The 17408-nt window shown below is 48.3% G+C and overlaps 1 protein-coding gene across 1 annotated transcript in view; it reads left to right on the forward strand.

Moving 5' to 3' along the window:
- Positions 1-1705: 1705 nt before the first annotated feature.
- The window catches only part of IGDCC3 (immunoglobulin superfamily, DCC subclass, member 3), a gene marked incomplete at both ends in the record, with an annotated part of 86449 nt that continues 70746 nt past the window's right edge, over positions 1706-17408 (forward strand). Inside the window, one exon of the mRNA XM_010011204.1 lies at positions 1706-2011. Within this exon, the coding sequence (XP_010009506.1) occupies positions 1706-2011 (306 nt within the window). The remainder of the gene's footprint in view (positions 2012-17408) is intronic.

Genomic DNA, 17408 nt, shown 5'->3' on the forward strand with positions numbered 1-17408 from the left:
TTGACACAGTACCTTTGACCTGCCATGCACTACCGCTGCCTCCTTTGTCTGCTCCGTCCATCTGCCTCGGCTCAGGTTGCACTCAATGTTTATCCCCCGTAATCCAATTTAAGTTGCCGTAGAAAGCAATGGGGATTTACAGGAAGAAAGAAGAAAATCTCACTGGGTTTGTGGAGCAGAAAAGACGGACTTTCTTTTTCTTCTTTTTCTTTAGGGTAACTGCCTCTTCTCATCTCTTTCATTTTTACCATGCATTAGCGGTCTGCCCTCCTGGTTTTTGAGCCAAAAGCAGTGTGATCCTGCCCTTCGTGGGGTCTGTGTAAGGGACAGGCATTACAAAGGCTGTGCTGTGGCTGGTGTTGGCCAAGAGTAGTTGCCTATGTGCATCCCAGTTCTGTGAGCAGCTGTAGAGTTGGTCCCCCTGGGCCCATGAAAGAGGGGAGAAGCTGTATCACAAGTTTGAGCAGCTGGAAACCTCCACCCTTTGCGGGGCTGTTGCACAAGAGAACTGTTAGAAAGGTTCTACACGTATTTGGATGGAATTGTAGTTTTCTAACTCTACTGGAATTCCTTCTTCATTGCTGCTCTTATAAAAAATAGATATACTCCGCCAGTCATGCATTTCCACCCTTCAGCTATTTATATGACTCCTGTTTCCTGGTCACTCTTTGTCTTTCATGTCAGTGTGTATTTTGGGCTAATCTTTACACAATAGCTCTATTTCTGTCATCATCTGTAGCATCTGATCATGGCTGTATGGCAAATTATACCCTAAAAAGGTATGCTGGACCTAGTGAGGCGTGACCTGCCAAAGACACCGTGCTTAAATCTTCTGTTGGCAAAAGAAGTAAATTAGGATGTATCTGCATGATGGGGAGAAACTGTTTGCCTATTGTTGGGTCAAATTCTGCAGTAACTTCTCTCTCATGGACATCATTTAGTGTAATTGCTTTGCAAGAAACCTTTTGTGTTGCTGAGCCATAACATTGTGATTTTGTATTTCGGTGCTTAACTTGCTCTTCATTAAGGACTGAATAGCACCATCGTTTGCCTGTTACAGCGTGAGAGAGACCAAAGTGACAGAAGGGCACGTTGTTATGTGAGAGAGGCAACAGCCTCCTGCTCTGCCAAGTGGGAGAAGCATTGCGGAGATGCTGGTGGCAATATGGTCTGAATCAGGAGCTGCTGATCCTCCTTTTCCCCGCGCCGGCTGTGCTGTGAGCGGGTCTGGGGCATGGCACAGCCCCTTCTCTGCTGGTTACATGGGGAGAGGGCTGGATTTCTGGTGTCAACTTCTGCTCCTGGGATGGCAGTGGTTGATGTCCCATGCTTGTGCAAGTTTGGATTGCCTGTTGCTGCACCCCTGCAAAGGGAGGTGAAGAGGCAATGTGCAGGGGAGTATTAAGTGGAGCTGGGGTTTGACAAGCTGCCAGAGGGGTGTGCATGCCCATCCCCTTCCCCAAAGGCAGCCTCCAAAGGCAGTGAGTGCCCACCATAGTGCCTTTGGAAATTGAACCCTGAGGTTTTGAGAGCAAAGCCTTGGGAGGCAAAACATGCTCCAGGGTTTTGTTTTTCTCTGAAACATGTGCACCCTCTAGCCCTATGTTGAAATGTTTTCATCATCTCCTGTTTGCTGCTGTAGCATTTGGCTCTTTCTGCTCCTTGTGGACACGCTGCTGACTCTGTCCTTCTCTTTTCATTTTAGATCTTGGCCATTCCTCCGAGCTGGCGTTCGTTGTGGAGCCAAGCGATGACATAGCTGTACAGGAGCAACCCTTGATCCTCTACTGCCAGGTGGAGGGCATCCAGCCCATCACCATCACGTGGCGGAAGAATGGCGCACTGATCGTGGACAGTGAGAATGCCTTCATGTTGGCCAACGGGTCACTCTACGTCTCCCGCTTCCAGAGGCTCCGGGGAGATGGGTCCTCGGATGAAGGCGAGTACGACTGCATGGCACAAAACCACTACGGGCTGGTGGTGAGCAGGAAGGCCAAGATTCAGGCAGCGAGTAAGTATGGGCATTGTCCCGCCTGTACCTCATGGGGCAATCCGGTAAGGGGCTTGGGAAGCTGCTGCTCTCAGTGTGGTGAGTGCTGGGTGTTCAAGGGGCGGGATTAAAGAAAGGGAAGAGAGAAAATAACCTGGAGCTGGTGTGGGGCATCTCATCTGTATAGTTGTCCAGGTATGAAATAAGAGCTAATCGGCCTTCTCAGGGAGAAACTAAAAGCCATCTTCCAGCAGTAAATTCCCTGTCTCAGAGGGGTATGTGGTGAAGTGCTCTGTGGTTGTGTCTCTCCTGCCGTGGGTTTGGAAGTCCCTTTGCTGTGCAGCACGGCTGAGCTCTGCGTGGCAGGCAGTGCTTTCCAAACCATAGGCAAAGACCTTCTAAAGGTCATGGTTTCTTTCACTTTGTTATTTAAGGCAGGCAATGTGGAGGCAGCAAGGTCTTATTTACTACCCAGCGTGGCAGTGCCTTTGGGGGCAAGGCTAACAACACCAGACGGATTGTCTGGTGGGGGAACCCGGAGGAGGAGAGAGATGAAAATGTCAGCAAGGGAATGAAATTTACAGGTGGGGAAGAATTACAGGGCAGGCTGTGCCTCCAGCCCTGCACAGTAACCAGCTTAAGCCCATTGCATCACTGTGGTCAGTGCTGGTCCTGTTTGGGTCTCCTGTTGGATTCCCCTGGCCAGCTCTGGTTGCTGCTTTGTATTTGTCTCTGGACTGATGGCAGAGCGGAGATGTCCTGGTGGTTTCTATCCCTGGTGTGTTGGTGGCCAGCTTTACCCACAGACTGTGGGCTCTGGGGGTGCAGCCACTAATCGCTTTTGCATTCAGTCAAGTCTCTGCTGGGTGTTATTCATATCAGGGTGTGAGGACAGGTGTCTGGTGCAGCCCCAAGACCTGCCTGAATGCTGGTTTGTTAAGTAAGTTCTACTGAAGGGTTCTCCGTCTTGTCTGGGAGATGGTTACCATTCTTCTTTCTGTCCAAGCCACTTACTGCAGCTTCTGTTGCATTTGCAAATCACACTGTGGAAGAGTCTACGGCAAAGTCTGGAGCTGAGGTCCCCGGGCTGCTGCACTCCCCAGACTGGGGGGGGCCTTTGGGAGCAGTGCTGCCCGCTCCCTGCAGTGCCGGGGCCGGCTGGCAGAACACCAAGGGAACACTCCAGCCCTTGTGTATAACAATCCCCGAGTGCATGAAGTGGCCATCTGCAAACCTAGCTTTTCAGCACTGTAAGAAGTGACATTGTCCAGGAGCCAAGGGCTTTGGGTCCATGCCAGATTAGCAGCTGGATCTCAGACTTGTCAGTCTTGTGGTGCTGAACCTTGGAGCACTTCTGTTGAATGCCTCTGGCATTTATGAGCTGGGAGCTGGGTGGTGCACAAGCACAATGCCAAACTTCTCAGACCTGTAAACGGGAGACATGAGAGCTGGAGGAATTACCTTTGGGATAGAGGATTGTCAATAAACACTGTTATCTCTCTCCTGCATCAATATGTATGTGATGTGCTGTGTGTCCCTGAATAGCATTTCCTTTTGTAGCCATCGTTTCGCATGAATCAAAATGAAAAAGATTGTGTTGAAAACGCTCTGGACTCTATTCTGGCTGCAGGCTTGGTTTCTTGCCAGCCCTGAGAAGAGGTCTGGGTGCAGCCAGCACAAAACAGCAGGCACCTGGCCCCGATGCCACAGGTGCCTGAGGATAATGGGAATAAAATGGGGTGGTTTATTGGCTTTAAGCTGACAGAAGATTTAGATTAGATATTAGGAAAAAATTCTTCCCTGTGAGGGTGCTGAGGTGCTGGCACAGGGTGCCCAGGGAAGCTGTGGCTGCCCCATCCTGGCAGTGTTCAAGGCCAGGTTGGACACAGGGGCTTGGAGCAACCTGCTCTAGTGGAAGGTGTCCCTGCCCGTGGCAGGGGGTTGGAACTGGATGAGCTTTAAGGTGACTTCTGACCCAAACCATTCTGTGATTGTATGATTCTTTGTTGTGGACAAATGTAACCTGCTGCTCAGGGCAAGCTCTCTGCTGTGCCTGAACCTCAGGAGCACACATTTGCCCTTTAGGACTTGGCTTAAATGTAGATGAAATCTCTTAAGAATGAATCACAGTTGTACCTTCGAGTCCCCGTGTCGCAGGGTGGTTACACACAAGTAGTAGTGATTTCCCTTGCCCTAAGTCCTAGTAAGCAAGTCAAACAAAGGAGGAAGGTAATTATCCCATTTTCGAGATGATGGGACCATTGCATAGAAGAAATGGGTGCTGGCTGCCTGGAAGGAGAAATAAAACAAGTGCCAAGCAGACCTTTTCAGAGCAGAGTAAATAGTGCCGGTGGGTAAAACCTCATCCCAGTGCTGATCTTCCCTCTGAGCCTGACATCTGAACACAAAAGCAGAGGAGAAATAAAAACCTTTCACAAACAAAAATCTTGAAAGTTGATCAAGGCCTTGCTACTGAGGAATAAAAGAGATCTGACAGAGCAGAGCCCCTTGAGAGCTCTGCTGCACTTTTCGCTGTCTTCAAAGGCAGGCTGTTAGTCTCGTATCACCGTTACAGACCCTGGCTTTGTGTTATTGCTTGGAATATAATCTCCTTGGCTCGAAGGAATGTACATATTTGCATTCAGGAAATGTGGGCTGGATATCATATTTTTATGTTTCAAATTTACTTCGACACTTGGCATTGAGGAAAATTTAACTGGAAGAATATGCTGCTCTCAGCCACTGCTGTGCCTGCGGCCCCCATGGGCTCGAGGTGCATGTAGTTTCCCTATCTTAAAACCTGCCTCTAAACTGAATGGATTTAACTAGAATTCAGGGGAGTTTCTGTATGGCATTATCCTTAACTAAAGATGCTCAGTGGAGGGCAGTGGGGCTGAGTTCGTGGATGGTTTGTGGTTTGGTGGCTCAGGTGCTAAAGAGATAATGTTTTTGTTGTGTAACCTTCTCTTGCACAAGTACAAGCGTGCAAGAAGCCTACACATGACTGGCTTGAGCAGAGGCATTTCCCCCCCTGTGCCTGACACACTGGTTGGAATTCTTTTCAGTTGCTGTTTCTGTGACTGTTCAAACCCTGGTGTGTTAGTTTAAAAGGTTGTGGAATGCAACATGTTTTTATAATCTGATCAAGGTTATTGAATACAGATCTTTTCTTCCTCCTAATGACAGTTCATAATTTCTCGTGACTCCAAGCTGTCTTAATTAAAATCAGTTTGTAGCGGAGCGTTCTCTGGAGGCATTGCTTGGCTGTGTCTTCACGGCTCTCTTTGAGGAGCTGTATTTCCCTTTGCGTGCCAGAAACTGATGGATGAAGATACTCTCTGAGCAATAGTAACAGCTGGAGTCCACTCCTTTGGAAGCTGAGCTCCCCAAAACACAGCCACCTTTCTTCTGATCACCACCCTTTGCTAAACTTGGTCTTCCTTGACTCCGATCATGTTGCCTCATGGCATTTCCAGCCCTTTTTTGCCGATGCTGTAATTTGATGGAGCTGGCTCCACATCATCATAAATCACAGCCCAGGCAGTGGAGTAAGACCCATTGATTATATCACTCAATAACAAGCAGTTACCACTAATTGGAAATCACCATCAAACTGCATATTGGATCAGGCTCCACACGCATCCAGCCTGAGAGTAGCAATTTTCCCTGTTTGAGCTGGTGCTGTGAGGGGAAAAAAAAAAGAGGGAAAATAAGTCAATTGTGCAATTTAGAGCCAAAGAGGTTTCTTGAAGTTGGGTGAAATGGACCTGCCCAATATTTGAAGTACTGTGGGACTTGAGAATAACTCTGGAGAGATCTTAAGGCTCTTTGCTCATTGTGTCTTGCTGTGGAAGTACAGTTTTGTAGCCAAGCATAGCAGTGCACATCCCTGTGCCCTTCTCTGCTCCCTTACCCCTTCCCTTCTGCATCCTGCCCCAAATCCTGCTTCTCCATCCCACTGTGCCTGGCTGTCCATGGCATGCACCCTGCCAGCAGGAAGGCAGGATTGATAACCCAGGCAAGGCAATGTCGTGACTCTTCCCTGCACTGATCCCTGCAGACAGCAGCAGCGGCTCCTCTCGCCCATCCTGGGACCAAGCATGACCAAACACACTGACCACTGCGACCTCCAGGCCAAGGGTCTTAAGGTCATCTCCAAAACATCAAAAGGGGGAAGTCTGGTGCATCTGCATGCTCACAAGTTGATTTTCCTGCCAAGCTGTGTGCTAGGGGAGGAGGTTGGGAATTGCGGGGTTTTTAAAGCAGCAAAGATCTTCCCATCGTTCCAGCTCCTCTGCACAAAATATATTCAGGGTTTAACCTGCAGCCCCCTTTCCAGGCTCTGGGGTGGTGGGAAGAGCTGCTGAGCCCAAATAATGGCAGCATTTATAAGAGTATAGAGACAAGAAGGAAGTCTAAAAGGATTAGGGAGAGACAAAGGGGGCTGATTATTTTATGGGTCACAATACAAGGCATTTGAGTGAGATCACAAAGGGATGTAATTACAAAAGAAGGCCATACTGAGGGGATCAAACTAGGATTAGAGTGGGAAATGTTTTTACACAGTTTTGTTCCACTCATTATGAAGTTAGCATTTTAAATTAAGGTTTAAATAAGGTGGCACCAAAGTTGTCACCAAGGTATTTCCTGGGCAATGCCACTGTTTGGATGCAGATTGCGAGTCTCGGCTCAAAACATCAAGGCAGACCTTAAACACGTGGCTTTTGCTGTTGGGTTTTCTTGTGCATGTACAATATCCGTTGCTGGAAGGGGGATATTTCTGTGATGACATGTTTTTAGCTGTGTGAAACACGTGTTGAGGTAAAGGTATGCTTTTAAAGCAAGTGCGCTGGTGTTGGTTTGCAGCTCTGGAGACGTGGTCCTGTTACTCCCAGCAAATTTTGGCTGTTGCTTGCATTTTATTGCAGTTTAACCCCTAGTGCTGCATGCCAACTTTCCTCCATCCGCAAATGAGTGTTCCTTTACACCAATTGTGGCTCTGCTTGCATTTAATGCCCTTTCTTATCAAATGCTGAGTATAAAGGGCTCCGCCCTGATGCCAGTGATGTTTACTGTGTGCGCTTTGAAAGCTTATGGTTCTTGGTAAGCCCAGAGCAGTGGGTTTGAGGGGAAAATTACCTGTGAAGGAAAGAAAAAGAATTGAAGCCAAGCAAAAGGACCTTGAGAAGTTCCCATGGAATGGATAAGGTGGGTGGGTTATTTCCTTCCATCCACTCTTTTGGCACCTCTAGGACATGCTCATATGGTGCTGCCTCACATCTGTACTGTTGCAGTATGTGGCTCTGTGTGTGCTGCAAAACAAACATACAAATACGGGAGTCACAAGGGGGAGATGGGAGAGATCTGACTGGGAATTTTAGTAGATTTGAAGGATTAAGAGAGTTTGTCACTTACCACCCACTGCATTTCAATGTCTGCATGTAACAGCCAGGATTCATCCTGAGACTTGGGCACGTTTTAAGACCATATTTCTTTTGGCTGCTCATTTCTTAGCTGTACAGTAGTTATTTAAATACCATCTTGCACTTCTGCATGAGGCTCCTAACACGGATGTGCCAACCTGAGCTCTGGCAATGTTATCTCTCATACAGGGGGTTTGCACTGCAGGCAGTAATGTCACTTAGTCATTTATAGAAAAGCTCTGGGGAAATATATCAGAAGAATTTCATTAATAGGAGCACTGTTGAGTTATTTGTCTCAATTAACTCTTGGAGCACAGCTGAGGAAGTTCTGACATCTCTGCAGCCCACACCTGCAGCATGAAGCTGCTCCTGAGTTTGCTGCCTGCTCTTGTAACACGGGGTGATGGTCTACTGGTCCCTGCACAGGCAGCTCTGGGGACACAGCACGGTGCCCAGCCTCACCTGCTTTTACACTGCTGTCCCTCTGCCTGTTGCTTTCCTCCAGCCTCTCCTTGAAGCATGGGGCCACTCTCCTCTGCTACCTTAATTGGGAGGGCAGGTCTCTGCTGCCTTAATCTTCTACTTGCAGTCATCACCCTGGCACCTCTTTGGTGCTGTCACCTAGACCAGCTTTTTATCTGCTTAGGCTTGTCTCAGCTTAAGGATTTATAATTAGACAGTTATTTTGCCTGCTGGCTGGTGATGGTGGCATGGTTATATATGGCTTTCACTGTCATTCTGCCCTGCAAGGGTCCCACATGGTATGGCCAGTAACATCCATGCACCACTGCTTCCCTGCAAGCCTGCCAAGAGTTAAGGTGTGCGCAGTGCTGGGAAAGGCTGGTGCCCAGGTGAGAGAGGGGCTGCTTGCTGCTGCTATTCATTGGCAAGGCTGTGAGTAGGAATTGATTTTCGAGGGCATTTGACCAGAGCAATCAATGCTCTTGATCTAGTGGGTAACCAGTGAGTTAAAGGAAAGCATCGTTGTATTTGCCTTGAAGCTCTGGTCATGGCTTCAACCCACAGTTACTGAACACAGTGAAAGATGTAAATAAATAAACGGGCACAGAAGCTGTAGAGGACACTGGATTTTGTCAGGGCTGTGTCTTGTGCTGATCCCTGCCCAGTATGAGATTGGGATTTGGGGACCCTTTGGGTGATACAAGTGATATAAGCAAGGGCAGACCTCACAAATCGCCTCTCTTGGGTGAGTGCCCCAAAGCTGCTTTCCCAGGACTGGCAGGATGAGACCTGGGAGAGCCATTGGCTGGAGCTCTCTGACACCAAGGGATGCTGGATCCCAGCTTCATGGACCACCTCTTCCGCTCTGGTTTCAGCTCTACCCACCACCACAGCCCTGTTGCTGGGAAGGGAGTCTGCTCCCACTTCTCCTAGGCACAGCATATGGTTTTCAGCGAGGTTCTTGCTTTAAACCCAATTTTACAGTTGGGTTGACTGAGGCAAAAGGAGGTCAAACGATTCGCCTGAGGTCACTCAATAAGTGGCTCAGATTAAATCTCAACCCAGGCCGCTGCCCGTTCCCAGCGCTGGCGGTGCTGACCGGGCCAGATGGCCTCTGAATGCCCCGTCAAGATCCTCGCCTTTTTCTCTACCTCATTGTTCTCCATTGTGGGCTTCTGAATGCAGGACCTTGAAAGTGAGAGTCATTTGGATTTGCCGAGTCCAAGTTATTCTGTTTAATGACATGGATTTGCAGGAGAGGGTTTAAACGCACTGCTTTGCTACTGGGGCTTGAATTTTGCAGAGATTTACCCCTTTGCTTTGGTTTTCTGATGTTAAAACTCCCTCTGCTCTGGCCAGCCCTGACCTCTCTCATTCCTGACCAGCTAAAACTGGTCCTTTACCCTTCCAGCTGCCCTGCTGCTGTCTCACTGGCTGCAGGGCTGCCCTGGCTTTGTACCTGTGCGGGTTTGTCCATCTCAGGCCTTGATCCCTGGGATAATTCCTTGCGTGATTTTGCTGCAGCTTCTGCACTGCTCTGGTCTGTCTGTGCAGTTTGTGTATTTCCCCTTAGCTTGATCCTGGGATCACAGGAGAGGGTCAGTGCAGAGTGCTGCTGGATGGACAATATTGTATGTATGGCTCTGGGAACCCACAGGCTCTTGTGCTAGCTCTGGAAACACAGATGGAGATGCTGCTGCTCTGGTGTGATGTCCCATATATCGCTCCTGACACTAGTAGGATCCAGCTAAAGCAATGCCTTGAGTTTCACAAGACGAGCTCCATCCCCACTCTCTAAACTAAGGAGCTGCCTGGAAAAGCACAGCTCCATAAGCTCTTTTGGAGAGCAGGTGGGCAAATCCTTGGATCTCACAGAGCAGAGACCATCTGCCCAGGGTGCAGCAGTGCCTGGGTGGCTGTTCTCCCCCTATGTACACCCGCCTGTCTGGGGGGGTGGTGGGGAGTTCTCCTGCTCCCCCACATCCCTCTGCATCCAGCCTCCCACAGCCAGGCCCGCTCTCTGGCCACTCACATGCCTCAGTAAGTTGGCACCTCTTGAGCATGCCTTGATTAATAGTGGTTTTTTGTCAGCCCTAAGAGGCCCCCATTATGTCCTTTTGATGCTGCATTTTGCACTTACCACTGTCACTGAGCTCAATGACTAATTTTCACAGGTCATGAGAGAGGGACAATGGATCAGGCCACATTTGGAAGAAACAAATGAATTTTTGCTGCAACTGAGAGCACTAATTAAGAGTGAGGATCAATTTGGGTGTACAAAAGAGATAGTTTTAGACTGCTGGTGTGTAAATGAGTGGCAGTGTTGCAGTAGCAGAAAAGGCTCAGTGTGTGCATACTTCAGCTGCAGCATTGAACTCCGCTGCATTTGATCGATCCTTCTGTGCTTATTCATCGAGGGGAAAACCAAGTGTTTTCCTGCCTGCTGTGCCCGGGAAGGGCAGGGACAGCAAACCTGCCAGATCAAGTCGTGTGTGATCCCTGAGAGATGTTTCTGGCTTGTGTTTCTTCAGTCGTGTTGCTCATCCTGGAGCATGGCCCTGCAAACTGGCTGGTGGCTTTTGGGCACAGTGCATTGAGTTCCCTGGCGCCCATCCTCACTTTGGGCCATAGCTCACCCCTCCAGGGATTACACTGCTTTGCTGAGGCTGCAGAGGAACGCTGATTTGGAGGAGGTGTCAAAGAGGGAAGGGGGACAGTGAACTTCTGTCAAAGAGGATGTCATGGATGCAGCAGGATGGACAAGGAAAAGCTGAGGGTGTGCAAACTGGGTTCATGGCTTCAGTAGGCATTGAAGAAACATGGTTCAGATTTGCCCAAACCTTCACATACAAAGAGTCAGAGCTAATGTGTATTTGGAATGAGCTGGTTGCAAATGTCCAGGCTGTGCCAGTTAAAATCAACTTGCAGATTGTTTTGGTAAAATCATGTCTGGCTTTGGTTGGATTTGCCTTGGGCAGAAGGGTGGGAGCATCAAATGGAGCATCCTTTTGCTAAGAGGGTTCTCCAGGGCCTGCGGGCTTCCCATGAAGCAAAGGCTAAATGGATTTGAATCCAAACAGATTTGTGGTGCTGAGCAAACCTCCAAAACAATGAGGCAGATGCAGCATTCCTCTGTTTTCCCTTGTTTCTTGGTGTGGTTTGCACATCACCTTTTTTTCCCTTGCAGCTCAGTGTCTTCCCCAGAGGATAGTGGGGACATTCAGCCTTGGTCTGGGGCTTTGCTCTCATCCTGAGCTCTATGTGGTGACATTGCCCTGAATGGCCAAGTAATGCAGCCACATCCCCTTGGTCCCTAACCTGGCAGCACTTTGTTTGCTGGGAGCAGCATCCGTGTCCAGCTCACCACGGTTTCCCACGGCACTGTGTAAAGGGGTGGGAGGGAAAGTCTTGACTGGGGCTTTCATTATGATCCTAATGCTTGGGAGGAGAGGAGAGGCACGGCCCCAAGGGGGTCAGCTTGAACTCTCTCTCAAAAAGAAGGGAGGGGAGAGAGCAGAAAAGTCTCTGCATGCTGGACTGGCCACTTAAAAGATGACAATGTAAATATATTCATTTATGTTATGGTAGCCAAAGAGAAAACAGATTCCTTGTCCTTTGGGACACCTATGGGTGCTCTACAGACCTTCATGAGGGCTCAGGCTCTGCAGGCACCTAGCATCTCTAAATGACAGGGACTGGTCAACATCCTAAATAAGAGCCTGTGCACTACTCTTAAGGATCCAATCTTGACTGTTTTGGCTGAAGCAGCGTGGTGGTGGATGCTTTGGGAAGCTGGGCTCTGTCACTGCTGTCCCATGTGACATGGGTAGCTCTCCTGATGCCCTTGTATCTCCAGGAATTGGGGATGGAGGCATTGGTGCTCCCCAGCTCCTCCCAGCCCCTTGGGTTTGGGGGCCTATCACTCACAGACTGTGTGCACCGAGGTGATGCAGGGGGCCCTGACCCTGCTTGAAGCTGTCAGAGCTGTCACCAGCACCACCAGCAGCTCCTTCCCACCGCAGTGGGTCTGGGGAGGCCTGTTCCCCCCGGCACATTGATCAGCACTCATTGCTCTATGGCTAATCAGGTTGTGGGGCTGGGGAGCTGCATGAACCTTGCGTTGCTGTGGGCTGTTGATTTTCATGAGTCTTGTGGGTCTCGCTTTCCCGAGGCCTTCAAGCTTGTACCCAACCATCTGGGAACCAGCCAGAGGGTTCAGAAGTTCTTTTAGGGGAAGACAGAGGTCCCTGCATCATATATTTGGATGCAAAAGCCTCCTGGACAATGAATTGTAAAGGCCAGTGTGGGCCTAGGTGCACAGGAGGTGTTATTGGTTCTGTGCTGGGGGACACGTACAAGCCCTTCTGGTTTAAAGCGTAGTTTGCATACGTTTGAAGCACCTCTGTGATTCATACTGCTGTATCCCATGGGGGAAACGGGATTTGTTCTTGTACAGCTCTGTGCCCAAGGGGAGCCTGCTTAATTTTCCTTTTGCTAACTAGGTTCCCCCAAGAATGAGAGATTACCTGATCTTCCAAAAGCATTTCCAATGTGCAGAGAAGTCTGGATGACTCACAACTTTTAATTAGCTCTCCTGACCGAGGCAAGGATCCCTCCCTTCCTCCCTCCCTTCCAGAGAGGTGGTGATTAGAATTACAATGAAGATAATCCAAACTGTATGTGTAGGGGTTTCTGTAAGCGGAGAACAAAGCAGGACATCCATCTGGTGAGTGTGAGCCCATAATACCTTTCTGCTCATTTCTCCAGTGCAACAGGAGCTGCTTGGGACGGAAGGAGGCTCATTATTTTGGAAAGGCTTGCTGACACGCAGAGCAGGGCTGGTTTGTAATCTCCGAGGCACTGAAACCACTGCTCAGGAAGGAGCATTGCTTTTATTTTTAAGTCTACCTTTGTATTTCTCCTTGTTAAAATCTGCAGCGATGAGGGATACCAGCCTCTTCTGAGCCTGCCATTAATTAGTGAATGAATGAGAGATGCCCTTAGTTTTAGCAAGGCTAATCAAAGCTGGAAGGGAGTTTTAAAAGGCACTACCCAGCAGCCAAGTGAAGCCTGTCCTGTGATAAACATCCCAGCAGCAGTGGGGAAATGCATTAGCTGGAGACAATCTTCTTTTCGAGTGATGCTATTTCCTCTCACTCAAAATCTCCTCTATACAGGACAGAGCTCCTGCCTCCAAACTTTGGCCTCGCTGACATCCTGCCTTTGCAGCGGGAGGCTCTTTGCATGCTTTCCCATGCGGTGCCCTGTGGCAGGCAGGGAAGAGGCAGTTTGCAGCAGACAGATGCAATGCTGAGCCCTCAGCCATGGTGCTGCTGAGCTTTGCGGTCAGCTGGATTTTTCCAGGCTGCTCCAGCATGGCCAGAGGATGGGCATATTGTGAGAAGGGAGCAACAAAAAGCTGCTGTGGAGGAGCAGCCGGCGCTCCGTGCCGCCATGCCGGCAGCGCGATGCATGCCTCGACTCCTGCCATGGCAACAAGTTCATCCTCAGGCCAGTACAGCGGTTGGCTGTAACATGGCAAGGCAGCCAGGAGCTGGTCCAGCCTGTGGCATTCCCAGAAGGACCCAAGGAGGCAGGAGAGATGCGGTTTTGTGCCTGCACGATGCTCTGCCAGCGACAGAATTCAGGCTGCTGGTTTCCTAGTCCAAAAGGACAGCGGGTAGTGGGAACAAAATGGGATGTTTTATTGGCTTTAAGCTGGCAGTGGGGAGATTTAGATTGGATGTTAGGAAAAAAATCCTTCCCTGTGAGGGTGCTGAGGCGCTGGCACAGGGTGCCCAGAGAAGCTGTGGCTGCCCCATCCCTGGCAGTGTTCGAGGCCAGGTTGGACACAGGGGCTTGGAGCAACCTGCTCTAGTGGAAGGTGTCCCTGCCCGTGGCAGGGGTTGGAACTGGAGGAGCTTTAAGGTCCCTTTCAACCCAAACCACTCTATCATGGCAGGCGAGCTGCTGGTGATCCTTCTGTGCGGTCATGAGCACTGCTGTGCAGAGTCATGGTAGCTCGTGCCTTCCAACACAAAGTGCTTGGGAAGGAAGATAGAGCCCAGATCCAAGGAAGTGTTGGTCAAACACAAGGAACATGTGCTTCAAACACTAAAAACATCCCCCCGTGTATCAGAGCGAGGTAAACCCTCTGCTGGGAAGGAAATGTCTCTTGAAGCCGGGATCCCAGGTGCCAGACTTCCCACCACGCGTCCTGGCAGCCCCATGCGAGCCCGGTGTGCTGGTGCAGTGCAGCTCAAAGGGGAAACACCATCAGCTGTTGAATGGCAGAGATCTGAGGTGTCACACCAAGGCTTCATGTTTGGATTTTGCAATGCGTGCTGTGAAATTTATAGGTGGAGTATTTCTAAGGGAGCTGCTTTGCTTCCTGTAGGAAAAGAGGGGGAAAGTGGAAAATAAATGATGTGCTGTATTGACAGCTTCCATCATTAAAAACCTGATTTGAGCTGCCTTTTCCCTCCCCAAAATCACTTGTTCTGAATTCTTGATATTAAAAAATAACAAATTATTAGTTCCATTAGGTCATCTATTGACTTTTAGCTGTTAGGTTACACTTAAGTCGTGTTTCTTGCATTTGTGATTTGTACAGTTAAAAAAGAAGCTTGAAAATATTCTGCTTTTAACGTAATGAGAGCTAAGGTTGACAGAACTGTGGCACTCTGGAAGTAGGGATTTCACGGCATTGCCAGATATCGCAAGGTCCTTGATAACATGATGAGAGCTAGGAAAGCTGAATAAACTGATGAGCTTCTTCCATTCTGGTCCCTTGTCATGTAAATAGGCTTCAATCTGCATGTCGGATCCCTTGGGTAAGGGAGTGTAATAACATTAAAAACAAGGCAGCAGAAACCCAAAGGTGTGTGTGTGTGTGTGTTTGCAATCTTTAAACAGGCAGGAAATATGCTCGGAGGAGTTTGGATCGGGTGAGAGGGCTCCTTGTTACTGCTCTGTTTCTAATGCAAGAAGGTAACTGCCGTGGCTTTAGAGAAAGTACTTTAATGCTACATAAATATAATTGCTTCGATGAAATGCCTTCAGCCTCCTGAGGGAAGTTGTAGTCTGCTAAGCCTTTAGATATGAATGGACGAGTCTGTAATTGCTATTGTTTCGGAGACACATTAGGAAGGCCTAATGCTGATCACTTCTGGCATGTTATGGAAGCGGCGGCATGGCAGTCCCACGCAGCGTGCAGGGGAGAGGGTATTAGTATGCATTTTGCAGGGTGAAAAACTGACAAATGCTTCAGGACTGGAAGGTTTTTTCCTAATTAGATTGTGGGTTTGTGAATTTTATTTGATTTTATTTCTTTTTCCCCCCTTTTCCTGCTGGTATTCTTATTGAAGGGATCTAATTCTTCGCAATTTAGACTTTGGATAATGAGTTTGAAGGCAACATCTCAGAGGAGTGCGGAATTGATGGGTTAGTACGTCAGCTCTGGTTAATGCAGTCTCCTGGCTCTGACAGGGTCCAAACCAGCTGGTTCGGAGAAAAGGGCAACACTTGGGTATTGAGAATAAGTATTTTTTTATTAATACTGTTTGGTAAAACATGGGATATTCTGGTATGTGGGATGTGCTTCCATCTGTGGGTTGGGAGTATCTATGCTTAAAAATCAGAATCTGGGCTTAGAGATCATTCCTAAGACAGATCTTGGGTTGTCTCCTGGTTTTGGCAGCTGTAAGCATCCCATTTTCCAGCTTTTCTTCAAGGCATCAAGTCCAGAAAGGCCAGCAGACGCTAGAGCTGTACTGGGGACAGAACAGAAGAGATGGGCTTAGGTCCTTTATCGCTGCCCTGTCCTTGCACAGGGGCTGATGCATACGTAGTCCTCATCTCCGCTGTATCCTATTACAACATGAAAAGTAATAACTCACTGATGCTTTCCCTTGAATGTTTAGCCTCAAGTGGTAAATCTTGGTTTTACTTGGAATCTATTTTCATCCTGGAGATTTTTACTGCCTTCACAAACTTCACTGAGAAGAACAGGATTTTATGGCTCTAAACTGTTTGCTTGTAAAGACTGGGTTGTTTCGGGTTTTTTATCCAGTAGGCTTTTTTTTTAAGGAAAATGAGAGGAGCTGTGTCATCCTTGACATACAATAGCTTGTCCCAGATTAATAACACGCTATTTTTCACATTAAACCCAATCCTGGCCTGCTGTAATTTCCTTTCCATCCTGGCACACTGTTAATGAGGATGAACACTTACGTGACAACGCCACATATGGCCAGTGCCAGCATTCATAATAAGTTGCCCAAAAAAACATGAGGAATAAGGGTTAGAGAGTCAATGAAAATCCTGACATAAATTGACTTTTTGTGTCCTGGCAGTGCTTGGCTAAAAGCCAATGACAATAAGAACCGAGTGTGCCAGAATTCACAAGCAAATAACACTTTTCCACCACAGCATCCTTCCAAGACACCCTCCCCGCAGCCGTCCTTCCTTCCTGCCACTCATTCCCCTGTGTCCAAGGAGGCTGTTGAGGCAGTGGGAGAAACATCTCAGTGTTGTGACGGGGTGCAATGAAAACATGAGTGACAGAGTGACATTTTGACAGCCTGACTTCAGGTTCCTCCTGCAAATGTAAATACGTTCATTTGAATCCAATTTACACAACCAGGAGTTTTTAATGGGAAATAAACGGAGGATTGCTTAAAGGTGACTTTTGGGAATTGTGTTTTTTAATCCGGGATATTTGTGGACTTTTTCAGGGGTTCAGCTATGAATTTCCATGATATTGTGGAGGTCAAAGTGGTCTCTGTCCCACTTAGCTCCAGTCATGTGTTTTTCCATCAAATTGCTTTGTTTTCTCCCAGTTTAATGCTAATCCCCATCTGAGTTGAGAGACCGCCAGCAATGTAGTTCATTAAATGTACCTATGGAGCAGCTGATAGAATTGAGCTGCAGTCCCATCCTCCTCAAATCAAGGACTCTTAAACAGCCAATAGTCCATTTTATCTTTTTCCTGAGGGGTCTAATCTGTTGCTCTTTCTCACTTGGAAACCTGCTGTATTTTCACTGGAGAAAAGCCGACCAGTGTCTTGTGAGGTGGGAACAGGAACAGTTGAACCGCGCTTTGAAGCGTGGTTTATTTAGGCAATCTGAGCACCTTGGGAAGTTCTTATTCCTCCTTAGTGCTCCTTGTAGTAATTCCTTCTTGAGATGTGGGTCAGAAGTGCTGGAAGATGCAAGCTGCGGCCCGCATTCCCATCACAGGAGCAATATAGCTGTGCCTTAGTAGAAGTTTCCCTGCACGATGGCACGGGGGGATCCACCTTGGATGTGGAGAAGGACCAGGAGAGCTTCTGGCTGTGTTAAATCCGACTTGTTCTTGTGGGGTTGAAAAGAGATGGGAACTTTCCACTACTTGTATATGTATCATTTATCGTTTGGGTTCTATAGGTTGTGTCAGAGTCACCTTGTAGCTGCTGGTCCTCAAATGAGTGGCTTAAACCCTGGGTATTTACAACACTTTGAAAACAGATGTGGGGCTTTGTTTTGGTGTTTGT

Source organism: Nestor notabilis, unplaced genomic scaffold, assembly GCF_000696875.1.
Source record: "Nestor notabilis isolate BGI_N333 unplaced genomic scaffold, ASM69687v1 scaffold9483, whole genome shotgun sequence".
NCBI lineage: Eukaryota > Metazoa > Chordata > Aves > Psittaciformes > Psittacidae > Nestor > Nestor notabilis.